The 15,985-nt window shown below is 43.4% G+C and overlaps 1 protein-coding gene across 5 annotated transcripts in view; it reads right to left on the bottom strand.

Annotated features, from left to right (window-relative positions):
* ABCB4 (ATP binding cassette subfamily B member 4) overlaps window positions 1-15,985 on the bottom strand; it is a 65,308-nt gene that overhangs the window by 3,480 nt on the left and 45,843 nt on the right. For all 5 annotated transcript variants that reach the window (XM_082692373.1, XM_082692372.1, XM_082692374.1 and 2 more), the window contains 8 exons: window positions 14,239-14,316; window positions 13,064-13,147; window positions 11,430-11,633; window positions 8,209-8,309; window positions 6,616-6,756; window positions 4,213-4,369; window positions 2,275-2,472; window positions 595-801 (listed from right to left, as the gene is read on the bottom strand). In XM_082692373.1, coding sequence (XP_082548499.1) covers window positions 595-801; window positions 2,275-2,472; window positions 4,213-4,369; window positions 6,616-6,756; window positions 8,209-8,309; window positions 11,430-11,633; window positions 13,064-13,147; window positions 14,239-14,316 — 1,170 coding nt within the window. The remainder of the gene's footprint in view (window positions 1-594; window positions 802-2,274; window positions 2,473-4,212; window positions 4,370-6,615; window positions 6,757-8,208; window positions 8,310-11,429; window positions 11,634-13,063; window positions 13,148-14,238; window positions 14,317-15,985) is intronic.

Genomic DNA, 15,985 nt, shown 5'->3' with positions numbered 1-15,985 from the left:
AAGAGACATACAAGGAAATGTTCTGCATATTGACTGGTGGTGGATAAGTGAGTCTACACATTGCAGTAACACTGCACAGAACTAAATACGCATAAATCATATGCAAATGATTACAAGGAAAACTGGAGGTCTGAATGAGATCAGTGGATTAGGTCAATGTCAATATCCTGGTGGGGATATTGTATTACAGTTTGGCAAGAAGTCACTGAAGGAAACTAGCTAAAGGCGACTTAAAATCTCTGTTCCTTAGAACTGCATGTGAATATAATTAATAATTAAAAATGCAAGTACCATAAAGGATAAATCAAACATGACTGTTATCTGAATGCAGCCCACAACCACCAGTTTGCCTACAATTAAGATCACTTCATTTGCCTCTCACTGCATTTATAAGATCTAGACATGATGCCTGATATTCTCATTTGCCAGTTAGAAAACTTACGCAGTTCAGTGTGTTAAGTAAGGTCCTAGTGCTACTACATAGACAAGTTTTCTTATAAGATTCTGTTGCTGTATAACTTGGGAACCTGTTTTGAGGATGAAAAGTTTGTAGTTGCTTGTGATTTCATCCTAAGAAATTACCGCTTAACTTACATGGGGTAAGGTCTCGATGAAAGGATGTATGTTGGCTGCTTTGGCTGCATTCACAATTTCATCCTGTGACACGACCCGGCTGTTGTCTCCGTAGGCGATGTTCTCCGCGATGCTGCAGTCGAACAGGATGGGCTCCTGGGACACAATGCCCAGGTGGGCTCGGAGCCACTGGATATTAAGTTTCTTTGCTTCTTGACCATCTAGGAGCTAAAAACCAAAGTCCACAAACTATAAAAAGGGCTTAAAAAGGAAAAACAAAACCCCTAAATCATAAATTAACAGATTAACCATTTGGAGCATTGTGACATGTGGGCATCATTGGTTGGGAAATACCAAGGCTCAAAGCCTCTCGGCACTTACTGTTGGAGGCCAAAAAAAAAAAAAAAAAGATTTCTCTGGTGATTAAGCCATCCTTTCTTCATCTAACTGGTGAAATGACAGCCCATCTGGCCCTGTCCTTCCACATTCCTCTTTTCCTTACGTGCACTCCTTCAGGCATGTACATCATCCTGCTTCTAAGAAGTCTGCAGTCAGGTGTCCCACTCGTATCTGCTCTTCCCAGAACAACTCCAAACTTTCAACTTGACTTTATTCCCCACCTCCAGGCAGCCAGATCACAAAACTCATCAGTAGTGCATCCCCAGATTCTCAAAGTTGGTTACTTCCTGTCCTACCTCTTTCTCCCAAGAAATACCAGCCTTAAACTTCACCCATTTCTCTTCAATAGCACTGAGGATAAGAGTTCAATGGAAAGTGAACAAGCTAAAAAAAAAAAGACCCAGTGTCTTTGGGAGCACAGTTTTGTTGGTGGTTATTTTTTCATTTGCTTTAAGCAGGAGACATGTTGCTTCTAGAGGAGGCTTGTGATATATCAACTGAGAATGCAGCTTCCTTCGGGGTGAAGGAATAGAAATGAGTTCGATTAGTCTTTATCTCTCAATAAAGAAGAATTCTACCACACTATTAGCACATCATGTTGTCAAGCTGGTCTGCCTGTATTAATACCTGCAGAGTAGTTTTAATAGTGGAAGCATAAAATTTCCTAAAAAGAGCTACCTACACAAGGTTTAACACTTGGGTGACCATCTAAATGGGGAAGGACTCCTAGGGTTTGGTCTGTGGGTGCCATCCCAGGTCATGGGAGATGTAGGCATTATCAGTAAAAGCCAAGAGTTTACTCATCACAGAGAGAGGATCTAGGTACTAGAAAATCACTGATGAAAAGCTGAGTATGAAAGGTCTGGAGATGAGGGTCAAAGTCAGAGAGCCTTGAGTTCAGGATTCAAGAGAGAAGGCAGAAGGAGGTAGGGGGGGTATAAGAAGGTACTAGCTTGTCTCGGGTGTCTGCCTCGAATCCTGGCCAACGTTTGTGGCTCTCCTTTACAAGCCAGGAAGTGGATATTTACTTAGAAGGATCAGGCTGGCTCCAAAAGCCCACAGCAGGGCAAAGGTTAGCCTCATATTCAATATTTTCTGAACTAAACTCCAGATGTTCTACCCTCTTGTCCTCATATATTTGCCTGAGTATGGACACCAGTTTGGGTGTTTTAGAATGTGGTCATTGCGTCAGCCAGGATTATAAGCCTTTTTGTTTGTTTGTTTTCCTCTTACAAGAATGTTGGTTTATTGGCCACTTGAAATAAAACCTTAAATCAGGTTACTGACTTAAAGTGTGCTCACCACTGCTCCAGCCACTGGATCATAGAACCGCTCAAGCAGCTGGACCACCGTGCTCTTCCCACAGCCGCTGCTGCCCACCAGCGCCAGCGTCTGGCCCTTCTTCACCTCGAGGCTCAGCCCCTGCAGCACGGGGATGTCTGGTCGAGTGGGGTAGTTGAACACGACTTCATTAAATGTCACGTTTCCTTCAAATGTATCCTAAAAAAAAAAAAAAAAAGTTTAATGTTGCTCTTATAATTAGTCTGATAATTATTGGAATAAGAAGTATTTCACAGAAACTTTACCAAAGAGTGTAGGAGAGGAACATAAAATTCACATTCAGTCTAAATGTCGGCACTAGTTACTACTGAGAGCAAGCTATTATATAAAATGAAGACAGGAGATGGGAGTAAAAAAAACAGAGAGTCACATTACAGAGTTGTTACCTAAGCTTGATTTCTGGGTTTAGACAAATAGATTTCCCAGTGATGGTTCTGAGGCTAGAGCAAAGCCAGTGGCCAAAGACTCGAAGGCTCGGGAATTTGGCACAGTGTCTACCTGAGGTCTCAGTGGATAGCCCTTATCTCAAACCTTGGCTGCCTCTTTAGCTTACTCACGGGGCACAGGAATTTTCTCAGCACATGAAATCCATGGTAAAGTCCCAGAAAAACTGTCTATGCATACTGCTGCTTGTGCATTAATATATACAGCAGCTTGTGTCATAAAGAGAACACTCAGATCTAAATCTGAGTTTAAACTTTGAAAGTAGTACAGGATTATTACTCCTAACGTGAATAAAGTAGCCTTCTTACCACTTGTGACTCAGTCATTATGAAATGTGATTAAAGCCACAATCCTGTTTGTCTTTACTTACAGAGTCACACACATATATCTTCATGCATAAATAATTAACGCTTTTCATGGAAATTAGTTCTAGTACATCTGGATTTCTTTTTAACTTTTCTGTAAAGCTTATTATTATGGGGGTGCCTGGGTGGCTTAGTCAGTTAAGCATCTGCCATTGGCTCAGGTCATGATCCCAGGGTCCTGGGTTCAAGTCCCCTATCAGGCTCCCAGCTCAGTGTGGAGCCTGCTTCTCCCTCAGTCAGCTGTTCCCCCTGCTTGTGCTCTGTCAAATAAATAAGTAAAATCTTAAAAAAATTGAATTTTATTATGATTTTTGTTCAATACAGGAGGTTTTAGTTTTAAATTTTAAAAAAAATTAGGTTAAAAGCTTTATGCCCAACATGGGGCTTGAACTCATGACCCCAAGATCAAGGAAGTCATATGATCCACTGACTCAGCCAGCCGTGCACCCCTTTCTTTACTTTTGATGTGCTCAACCTCAGATTCCTTGAAATCCCTAAGAAATCTTATTTTCTTTATGTATGTATGTATGTATTTAACAGAGAGAAATCACAAGCAGGTGGAGGAGGAGAGGGAGAAGCAGACTCCCTGTTGAGCAGGGAGCCTGACTTGGGGCTTGATCCTGTGATTCTGGAATCATGACATGAGCTGAAGACCAATGCTTTACCCACTGAGCCACCCAGGTTCCTCTGCCCACCCATGAAATTTTTAAATATTAAGAATGTTGGCCAAATATTAGGCTATAAGTATCACAGAGTAAGTTAAATTTAGGTCAGTGTAATCATGACAAATTTTTCCTGTGGTGATCATCTAGCAGATAGCAAACCTTAATAAAAAATTGACCAAGTGGGTGCCTGGGTGGCTAGTGGGTTAAAGCCTCTGCCTTCAGCTCAGGTCATGATCCCAGGGTCCTGGGATGGAGCCCCGCATCGGGCTCTCTGCTCAGCAGGGAGCCTGCTTCCTCCTCTCTCTGCCTGCCTCTCTGCCTACTTGTGATCTCTGTCTGTCAAATAAATAAATAAAATCTTTTAAAAAAAAAAAAAGAAAGAAAGAAAAATTGACCAAGCATTCATCAGGCAGCAGAGAACTCACAGGCCTCAGGCCTTCTTCACTGTAGCTGTCAATCAGCGGTCGTCTCTCCAGCAGCATGAATAAGTGGGCTGCGGACAGCTTGGCTTTAGCATAGTCTGGAGCAAAGGAACTGGCATGTCCTAGAGCCACGGCACCAAACACAATTGCTGAAAACACCCTGGACAGAAGTAGAGCAATTAACAACTTGGTGTCTATCATTAGCACTGGGAGGTTTCAAAATCCAAAGACATACCACTAAACTAGTATCACTCTTCACTACTCCGGCAGGCCCTCCACCCAGCCCCTGCCAAAACCACAACACGCATTTCCATGGGATTCCATGAACAAAGGAAATCTGGAGGCGATGCCAGAGTTTACATAACTTTCCACAGTCCTCGTTCGTGAAGTGGCGCGTAACTGACTTGTGACCTCCAGTAACTTTAGGGAACAGTTCTATTCTTTCTGGACTCTGGACTGAGGCCCAGAATGCTGGAGGGCTTTCATTAGCATTGGACAAGGAGTGACTCTTTACCTACTGATTCGCTGGCCCTGACTGCCAGTTCATAGACACCTTTGAGCTACCACACACCCAGTACGGCTCGCTGCAGTTAGAGAAATTGTGTTAAGGACAATAAGCCTTTACAACAACTCAATTTTCTCTTATAATTAATGGAACTACTGGCACTACCCTGATAAAAACAATCATCTTTAGCTAAAGTTCAATTTTCCAGTGATATGCTCTTTGAAGACTGGAAAGCGATTATAACATCTTTGAGAAAGGACTTGGGATTCTGAGATCTACATCTCCAGGAGGCTATTTACTCCTGACCCCTGAGCTCCCCTAGAACAAGAGGAATGGGAGGACATTTTTTATCTATTAATACTGGAGAACTTAAGAAAGTGTTTCATTCCCCAAACTTCTAAATCTAAGATATTAAAATGTGTTTTAAGTATGGGGGTGGAGGGAGCAGGAATGGTGGGTATAGTAAGGCTATCCCTTAAATATTTAAGGTTGGTTACCAAAAATGAAATTTTAAAATAGTGATGAACAACCCACATGTTGCCTAACTTTTTTATATAGCCTGTAATTGAGATTTAACCTAAAAGATTAAAAAGTTGTCTTCCAATTATTCAGAATTTTTTATTGGTAGAGATGAAAGGAAACAAAAAAAGCCAGGCCCATTTCCTCAGAGATGCTCTTCTAGACAACAAAGTGTTACAAGTTGTAATTCCCAGAGCTGGATATTGCCACTTATCCCTCCAAAACCACCGTCTACTCCCTACCCACCTCTCTCCTGGACCATCCCACTCCCTAAGAGGCTGACCGTCATGGACTGCATCAAATGTTCTTCTTGTCCCCTGGCTTCTGGTGGGGTTTGGTAGTGACAGGCACTAGCAGGAAGTGAGGACATTTGTCTGACTGGCTTCTCCCTTGTTTGATTGTGTGGTTGGTATCCCTCCACCAAGGACCACAGAAGCCCCCCTTGGGTTCTTTCCCTCCTCTTGCCCTTTGGGTTGAGCGTCTTAGTGGTTCGTAGCTGGGAACTGCTGGGTAGTTGACAGCTCTTGGTCCTGCTTACCTTAACTTCTCACATCTTTATAAACAGACCCTTTAGCACTCTCCCTAGTTACCCCATCCGAAGGACATTTGTTTCCTGCTGGAATCCTGAGTGATACAAACATTATATATACTTTTTTCATAGTTATTTTCATTTTGGATGAAAACACTTTCCTTGTCCTCCCTGTGTTCAAAAAAGAGACTATCCACTACTACTTTAAAATCATCCCACCAGAGCAGAAATATGCCAAGTGATCTTAAAAAGAATGGCTTCCTTTTGGCAAGACAAGAACACAACCTAATTGAATGTAGTTAGCATATTTTGAAAAGACAAGTGCATCAATTAGAAAGACTGCTGGTTAGCCTTGGAAACCAAAAAAAAAAAAAAAAAAAAAAGGAGAGGCTACAAGGCCAAACATTGGCAGGATTATTCCAGGCCCAGCCAGCGGAAGAGGCCTTGGCCAGATTTCAGTCAAGCATTCCCAACCCTCCATCAACGCCATTTTGTGGTTGCAGACCAACAGCAAGCTACTTAACCCTCTGGTTTGAGTCCATGGTAACCAACAGTTTTCTCATTATGATTTATTTCTGCCTACACTATACAATGAAAAAGTTTTCTATCCTCCTGACTGGAGTTCTCTGTATTACTACTGTTCTGGTTTACGACTTTTATGAACTTGGCTAATTTTAGTCCACTTGGATGATTCAACTGTACTTGGAGTGTTAGTAAGATCAGATTTCTGTGGTAGATTCAACTCTGACCTCATTTTAGAACAAGTGAGTCCCCACCCCCGACACACACACTCTAATTTTGCATGGACCTACCAAAACCACATAGAATAATTTAAATTTTTAAAATTACTTACAGAATAACATCTCTAAAGCGCATATGTCCATTCACAATGAGATAGGCGCCAAATCGAAAACAACCAGCATAGGAGAAGTACATAAATGCTTGTGAAATACTAAAAGTAATTCCATAGATGTGTGCCTTCCGCACAGAATTCCTGAAAGGCAAATTCGTATATTCATAGTCATCTCTTTGGCCTCTCTTAGTGCAGCTTCTAAGTGTGGTTGACCTGGGTATATATCCTGCCTCCTGTTCTGTCAGTTTGCGTACATGACAGCTTCTCATGTATCCGTGTTCTGATTTGTATAATGGGGATATCCAATACGATGCAGAATTGGGAACTAAAGAAACAACATAAATGTCTAGCATGGTACCTCATACTGATTTTTTCAATTGATAGTTGCTGATATTATTACATGTTAATATCTAGTCAATCAGATATCCAACCCCTATGGTATCAACATGACTGCTGAATTGAAATCATTGGGGGATGTTAAAGCGAGGTCTAAAGTTTGAATTGTCTGAATGCGATTTCTTCTGTATTATCTTGTCTTCTGTGACTAGTTATAGTCTTATGTCACAATTCATGTTTCAGATTCGGAGAAGCTGGGTCACTGCGGTATATACAGACACACATGAGAAGTTCTTCCTTGAGCTAGATCCCACCAGTCCCAATAGTTTGTTCTGCCCTGTTTCTAACTAGACCACATGCTATCCTTCATGAGTACAGCTGCTTTATTATACTTTGTATTCTACATCTTTCAAGAGAACAGTGATTTATTTACTCCCAGATTAGAAGGAAAGCATTTGGAAAGACTGGAAAAATTCAAACTATTGCTGATTTGGATATTTTAACTTACCTGATGTGAGTGTGGTTACATTACTTAAAATTACTCAATCTGCAGTGCTCTTCCATCTTTAAATTACAATCAAATTAAAAATTAGCTCCTCCTTCATTCCCTTGAAGTACAAATCAACCCTAAGTTTTAAGTAATGGCACGCACATATTTACATGTTACCTATATGTTTACATCAAATGGAGAAAAGAGTATAATCTCTTGGAGTATATATAGCTAATGAGATGGAATACAGTCAAAATGTCACTTTTTCATTCTCAAATTTGTAAGCATTCAGGCTACTGTGCTAGTCTGCAAAGCTGTATTCTAAGTTGTGCTCAATTTTGTTAGTGTTGAAATATATTCATTTATAAGCAAGCGGCCAGTTGTGCCTCTTGGAGTTTCTTAAATTGGTCAATTATGAACCAGTTAAATAGGCTATGTGTGGGTTTTCTGAGTAGGTTGGATCTCATCCTCATCCAGAGAACACATGGGACGCTCTAGCGAAATAGAGGAGCACACACTGGTGTGTCCTCTGTACCTACTCCATCTCAGAGATCCCCTCTGCTCTTTTTATAAGAGATGTAAAAACTCAATCCTATACTCCAATCGCATCCAAAGGCTACTTTTTCTCAGTGAGCTATTGAAAAATATGTCATTCTTCAGCCTTATCATTTTCTTTCTTTTTTGAGAAGTTTTATTATCTTTTGGGAGCAATTATTTAGCCTCAGGAAAGGTCTGGGTTCTTAGTAACAATCATTCATGTTCATTACCTGTAAGCTCCATACAATTTTTCAACATACATCGATTCAAATTTTCTTTCCTGGGTTAAGGACACAACTGTCCTAATATTTTCTATTGCTTCTGTTGCAATCTGTAACGTAGAACAGATCTTGGTTAGAAGTGGGGCTTTTACTCCTGGATCATGAAAATTAGAAATGTTAGGGCTCTATTAGAGGAATCCTGAGGTTATGTTGACAGGTTTTTAATTCCTTCGGTTTTGAAAGCAAAGGCATAATGTATTCTTCAAGATGAGCTCTATGGCAGAGCTGCCCATCTTAAAAGCAAATCTGGTTGTACCAAATATAATGGGTGAGTGCTCATATGCCCAGCGAGACTGACATGCTGAGACCAAGCACGGTGTCCTGGACACCAGAAGCCAGATTTTATCCCCAGCCCTGCCACCAGTCAGTCAGTTGACTGGCTCTGCCACAGCCTTGGGTGGCTTTGCTTTCTTCACAGGGTAGGGTCCTAAAAGAGGGCATTAGGCTACATGATTTCTAAAGACCCCTTGGAGGAGCCAGTCATTTCCTCCAGGCACATATCCCTCCTGAGAGAGACCGGCCAGTCATAGCTGGAACGAAGATCCCAACTATAAACAACATGGCCCTGCCCTCAGTCCCCGCTTAAGCCAGGGATGGACACCAGACTCATCCGTTTCCTGGACTTGGATGGAGGCCGCTGCTTGAATGGAGAGGTTGTGTGGACTCCGAGAGGAAGGTCTCCATTTGGGGAGCCACACTCGGTATGCAGAGGCAGCAGGTCCGCATCCTCAGCAGGTGAGGGTATGGAGAGCCACCCTATCAGTATTGTCTCTGAGAGCCTGCGACTTCACAGGAATACTCTCCATTTGTATTCCCTGCAGTTCTGTGCACCTTTACCTCAAATTCCTTTATACCCAAACCAGCCAGAGCAGTTTTCTGACTTTTCCAGCCAAACTGTTCTGAATTAATGTTAATGGCCTGTGACTGAGCTGTGAAGTTTAAAGCCTGGTTCTCTAGCTGACTTCTCTAAATCTGTGAACACAAAGAGCATCAGATTTTAGTTTTATGTTTTTTTTTTTGTTTTTTTTTTTTTTTTTCCTCAGCTTTAAGACTTTATACCTCAGTTCTCAGCGTCTGTCACAAGATGAAGGCGAGGTATTTGCTACCTCAGGCTGAACAACCTTCTCTCTTCAGTCAGAAATGAAGAACCCAATGGCAACAAGAGCCAGCCTGGAGCGCATTAGTGAGTTTCTGCTTCATGGACGGGCTCCCCCTTGGTCTCACACAACCCTGTGAGATCAGTATTATCCTCTTGCTGCAGCTGAAGGAACTGAGAAGTCAAAGGACTTGCCTCAGCAGCTTCTAATTTATTAACCCTAGAGTTAATAAGTAGAGGCAAGGATTCCTTATCAGGCTATCTGATGCCCAGCATGTGTTCTTAACCCATTATGCGTTTCTGCTTCCCCATCTTTGTAACGTATACAGGGGGAAGCTAGTTGTTAATGACTTCACATTCAACTCCAGATTTTCTGGTTCTGGATTAATTGCTCGGAGGCCTCATCCTGGTTGGGCAGGGCTGTCATCTCAGTTGACGCAGGGCCTGAATCCAGGAGGGTTAAATGCAGACACTCCCTATCTCCTTACCAGCCAAGGAGGAAACACCTTCATTACCAAGCCCTTTATGAAAAATGAAAATGGGAACGTATCCCAGACCCTGATGTACTTTAACCATGATTTATCTGCACCCAGGTTAATAAGAGCTTTTTCTTTTGAAAACACAAAAAACATAGGACAGTGATGCGGGTCGGGAGAATTCCAGGACCTTCTTTCTAACCCTCATTCTGGGTTACATCAAGAGCTGACTTAGTAAACAAAATTGAATTATGATTGACTGCTAACCATTGACAGCTAAAATGTCCAATCTCTCACACTGTATTTAAAAAAAAAAAGCTTGTTAGATTTAAGTGGCTATTAAAAATAATTTTGTTCCCTCGGCGTTATTCTCAGATTCCTAGAATGAGGGTATTAGCTGGAAGGAACACGGAACATGAGCCCATAGTTTCCCACTTCGTTCAAGTGTGAAGGGAGGACCAGAGAAGTTGGAGATCTTCAGTATCCCGTGCCGTGACTAGCAAGACCAAGACTAAAACTCCAAGGGGCTATGTCCCATTTGCCACAAGCTCATTTCTAACTGCCTTACTCCTGCCAAAATTCTGATAGGTTTCAGGGTTATTAGCCATTTTTAATAGCGTTAAGACTGTTATCTTAACTAGAGTCATATAACTGATTTAAGCTACTGGCCATTCTCCCTTCTGAAAAAGGTGGTTGCCTTGAGGTGCAAAAGGGCTTTGTCCTGTGGGGTGCTGCAGAAACTGTCACAATTTTAACAGTGTCTGCTTTGTCTCCTCACGTGTCAATAAAGGATAATGCTGACACAAGTAAGTAAAAATACTCTGGGCTGTAGTTTAAATATTTAAATGCATATACACATAAATAAAATGTTTCTCTCTAGATTTAAATACATTTCAACACATATGAAGAGACTACAGAGTAAAGAGCTTTGAAGTTAAGCCAGAATTTGAATCCCAGCCATGCCTTGACCCAGTTTCTCAAGTTCCCCATTTATAACAATAGTAGTTGCCTCATGGGATTACTGACAGTGTAATGAGTCGGACCATGTATTTAACACCAGAGTGGGCACAGACCAAACACAAGTGTTTGCCCAAATGGCACAATGGTGGTTCTGTTGGAACCACCAAAAGAAGCATTTACTGCCATCTGGGGGCTACCTACCTTAACAGTACCCATCACAACCAAGAAAGAAAGAATGATCCCCCAAGGACCAGCAGTTAAACAATTCACTTACAGTCTTTGCCCTAAGGACTCCTTGTGTAACATAGGGGTGACATTCATCTCAACAATGAGACTGTGTTATTAAATCAAAGGGAAAAGGGACTTCGGATATTCAGGAATATATACTGGATATTCAGGTTCATATAAAAACCACACATAAAGTGCTTTTTGACAGGCGTAGAGACTTCAATTAATTATCCCATCATCAAGTTACAGGTATTATTATTACAGTAAACATCCTGTGCTGCGGTGACTGTTATCAGGTGTAGGGAGAACATTCAGTTAACCCAATCATGCATTTTGGACTAAATCAAGTACACCACTAAAACACACGTCTAAAAGCACTACTTATACTCACTGAAGCTTATGTGACCCACCTTTCCAGCAGTCTCCAGTTCTTTTTTATCTCTTTTGGCATTCCCAGCCAACATTTTCATTTCAACAATTCCTGATACAGCAATGATGGGAACAACTGCTAACAGCAAGAGGGTCAGTTGCCAACCATAGATAAAGGATATGATGATACCGGTTCCGAGGTTAGCTGTGTTCTGTGCAACTAACGCCAACCTCATCCCCGTGGCCTGCAAGAACAAACACAGACGGAGCTGTGTTGTAAGTCGTAAAGCTGCCATCTGAGGCTTCCCGGTCCGAAGGGGAGAGGGCTGTGGGCCTGGCTTACGTTGGCTCCCTTTCCTTGCCGTCAACCCAACACCCCGGTGTCTGGCTCATGAGGCCCTGCAGGTTTTTCTCTGCTCCTGCCCGGTGGTTCTCATTCCTGACCTGCGCACACCAATTCTGCCGGACAAAACCAGGCCAGGGGCTTGGGTTTTGGGAGAGGACGTTGGGGCACAGGTACGTGGGCACAAAGGCAACATTTAAAGAGAAAACCAACCCTAGTATACTCGGTCTTTTTTTTTTTTTTAAAGATTTTATTTATTTATTTGAGAGAGAGACAGTGAGAGAGAGCATGAGCGAGGAGAAGGTCAGAGGGAGAAGCAGACTCCCCGTGGAGCTGGGAGCCCGATGCGGGACTCGATCCCAGGACTCCGGGATCATGACCTGAGCCGAAGGCAGTCGTCCAACCAACTGAGCCACCCAAGCATCCCTACTCGGTCATTTTAAGAACACTTTGCTTGCTGCACATGTATAAGGGGGAAATTGACCCCCCCCCCAAGAGACCATCTGCTACGAAATGGATCTGTCCTAAGAGACCGTCTGCCACCAACCATACATGGATCTGAACTACTACTGTTCGTAGGGCTCAGAAAAGGAGGGGGGCCGGTGCACTGGACACTGCCTTCTGTCTCTGGCTTTGGGGGAAGTGGCAGTCCCCAGAGACGGTAATCTGTGGAGATTTGGGCAAATGACCCAAATTAGCCAAAGTCTTAGTTTTAAGGGAAGGTGGTGGTTTGGTGGTTGATGTATGGGGAGGGGCGGTCTCACTGGACCATTCTGTTTGCAGCCAGCAGCCATCCTGGGGCCCTGAGGGAAGGAGTGTTAGGGTGAGGCCAACTCTGAGGACTAAAAGCTCAGAGACACAACCACAGGGAACCTGTGTCCTTCATGACATTTTTGAGTCAACGAATCAATCAACCCTGAAGTCCAACCTTCCTCTTTATTGTTCAGGTCAGTTTGAGTTGTTTTGTGATTTCTGGCTGAAAGCTGCTGCACTGAAGCAGCTATGCCGTATGTTCATTCAAAACCGCGTTCAAAGGGCACCAGGGTGGCTCAGTTGGTTAAAGCATCCGACTCTTGATTTCAGCTCGGGTCATGATCTCAGAGTTGTGGGATCAAACCCCCCATGGCTGGAGGGCTCAGAGCTCAGCAGGGAGTCTTCTTGTCCCTCTCCCTCTGCTCCACGCACCTCCCTACTTCACCCCCACCCCACCTCCCCCAGGGCTTACTCAGTCTTTCAAATGGATAAATAAAATCTTAAAAAAAACAACAACAACAAAAACCCACAATAAAAAGGAAAAAAAAAAAAAAAAGGAATAGCATGAAGTCTACATACTCCTTGGACCTGGGAGGCATCCGTTGCAAGTCTGGTAGAGAGTGCACCAGTACTATTTTTATGATCATCAAACCAGCTCATGTCCTGTGGCACAAACACACCTTTACATGAGTTCAAAATTAAAACAAGCTGAGTAAAGTAGATGAGACCTCCACAACCTTTAGTGCTGGAGATATCCACACCTAACTTGGCCCTGGAGTTAGGGGAGAAGTGACATTCAGTGCAGATCCCCAATCCCTGCCGTGCGCAGGCACACTTGGGTTGTGCTCAACCCAATTCTTGAAAGTTCTACGCATAAGAAGATCAGCCCTGGTTTCTCACCATGTGTAGTTGTTTTTTTTAAACAAGAATTGAAAAGATGTTTGTTAAAAATGATTTTAACTATAGGCTACTCATCCATGCATCTTTTAGTTTCATAGAAAATAATTTTCCCTACATAGCAACACTTAAAAGACACTGGAAAATAGTTTGTAAACTCAGACATGTCCCAAATAGGATACCTGCTATGGGCTCTTTTATAGAGCAGGAATATAATCAAATCTTGCCAAGTGTACGGGTAATGTTCTGGGCCTCTCTTAAGGCCTCTCTATAAAAACAGAGAATTGAAATTTGTACATTTCCCTCCAGTCCTGCACCAGACTGTGGACTTCTTGAAAGGGTAGATAATGCACCTTATCGTCGCAGCTACTAGTACACTGGTACAGAGTTGGTAAGGACTGAGTGAACTAACAGGTGAATTAACACAAAAACAGAGCCCAAATAAGACAAAACCAAAACTCAGTTACCAACATTTGGGGAAATGATTAGCAGAATCAATCATGAATATTACCACCTTTTCCTTTGTTAAAAGATACCTTGGAGTCTCAAATGCCTTGCTAGGGCCTGCAGAGAATCCAGAGAAGAACCACAGGTCCTTGAAAAGACGGTATCCATGTGGATAGAAATAGTGGCAAAATAAGCCCCAAAAGCCACCTAAATGAAGCCCACTCCACTGAGATCCCTGAGAAGACTTGGGACATTCCAAGCCCAGGATGGTGTGCAGGGCTCCCCGCCAGTCCCTGCAGGAACGCATGGGTGGGGCGGGCAGGCGCAGACGTGAACTACAGCACACTCCAAACAAAAATGGGCTTTGAGCTCAAGAAATCCAGAGGGCGCTCTCCAGCACACACACCCACCTGTCTTAGCATTGCTCTAAACGCCAACGACCGAAGCCTGGTGGTAAGGATCTCGCCAGCTTTCCCAAATGTGAAGCCCTGGTTGAGATAAAAACAAATAGACAAAAAAAACCTATTGTCCTTTTGGATCATCAGGATTCTGACCCAAGTAGGTACATTCACATTGATTTTTATGTGACTTACATATTAATCCACCATTCAGGTAACACAAGTCTATGACCAAACACTAATTCGAAGTCTCAACTTCAAATCCAGGTGCTACGCAATCGTGAGCATGCAGAAAGAAGCCTGACGCCAGAAGCCTTACAAAGGTCCAGCTCTGGCTTTTGAAACATTCTAAGTCTATTTCCTTTTCCAGACTTTAAGGACAGCATCTCAATAAGGACAATACCATGTATAATTAGAACCCTGTGTTGCTGATACTTCAGATGGTTGGAAACAGGAACATAACACTGTCCAGGAATACATTCTGGCTCCTGTAGGGGAGAATGGAGGGCAGAGGGAAGGAGGAGGTCTGTAGGATCAAGCTCCAAATGAAGGGAGTTTGCTGGTTCTCTGTCAAGGCTCCACCTACTCTCAGACTGGGGAACAATTAGGCTATTCTTCCTCAGCAGGCATCCCTGCCAGAAAATGTCCCTCTTTCTAAGTTATACCATTGTTCCAACTGAAGAGAAGCCCGGATGTCTCCAGCTGGGCCTGCTTCCAGGGCCGCTCGGATAGGTCGGAGCCTACAGGCACACAGAGTATCGGTGGGGTGTGGGTGTGGGGTGCTGGGGGGAGGACACATCGGGAGTCTTTAGGAATCCAGGAGGATGGTGCTCAGGGCCTGGGGAGGCATCAGCCCCAAGTGTCTAAGACTGGCTTGACGACTCTGGTCTCCTCCTCCCTTGGCTGGCACATCGCTCAAGGCCAGTGTGGGCACAGCAGTTCTGTGCACCATCCCACTGGTGTCCCAGGCTCCAAAACTCGTTTATAAATCCAGTTCCACTCCCCCCAATACACCCAGGCCTGAGCTGGACTGGAGAACGGAGCTGTGACTAGTACGGCAACGATTTCTGGAGACAATGTTTGTCTTGCTTTTGCCATCCATTCAATGATGACAGAAGGCAAGTGCACTGGATGGGACTAGGAAAGCTCATTTTGCTGACTTAATGGCCTGTGTTAGAAAGGTCTGTGTGGTGCTGAGATACAGTCAGAAGAAATGGACTACGAGGCTAGGTGGAAGAGGACAAACAGAACGAGGTGGACAAGTTCACTGTGGCTGGGGCCACAGTGTCTAAATGCATAGGACACACGTTCTTTCAGAGTTCATCCATCAGGGAGGAAGAGATCAGAGAAATTACTTCATGTTGAGTCACAACAGAAGAGCGAATACTGTTGTACTGACTTTTCCCCCCAGGTTTATATTGAATTTATCTGGCACTTCCATCCTCTTATGAATTCAAGTCTCTTTTTCCCTTTGTAACGAATGTTTGCTGGGGACAAACCTGGAACATTACAGAAGTTAGCACACGGGGGAGTCAGGATTCCCTCTGCCTCAGACACTGCTCTCTGGAAGAGCCTCGCAGACTGCATCTTTTTAAAGCTTTTTTTTTTTTTCATTTATTTGTCCGGAAGAGAGAGAGCACAAGCAGTGGGAGCGGCAGGCAGAGGGAGAAGGCAGCTCCCTAGTGAGCAAGGAGCCCCACGTGGGACTCGATCAGAGGACCCTGAGATCATGACCTGAGCCGAAGGCAGACGTTCCACC

The sequence above is a fragment of the Mustela nivalis genome (genome assembly GCF_964662115.1).
Source record: "Mustela nivalis genome assembly, chromosome: 12".
Classification (NCBI taxonomy): Eukaryota; Metazoa; Chordata; class Mammalia; order Carnivora; family Mustelidae; genus Mustela; species Mustela nivalis.
Note: the sequence above shows the minus strand (reverse complement) of the source record. Positions and strands in the feature narration are given on the sequence as shown.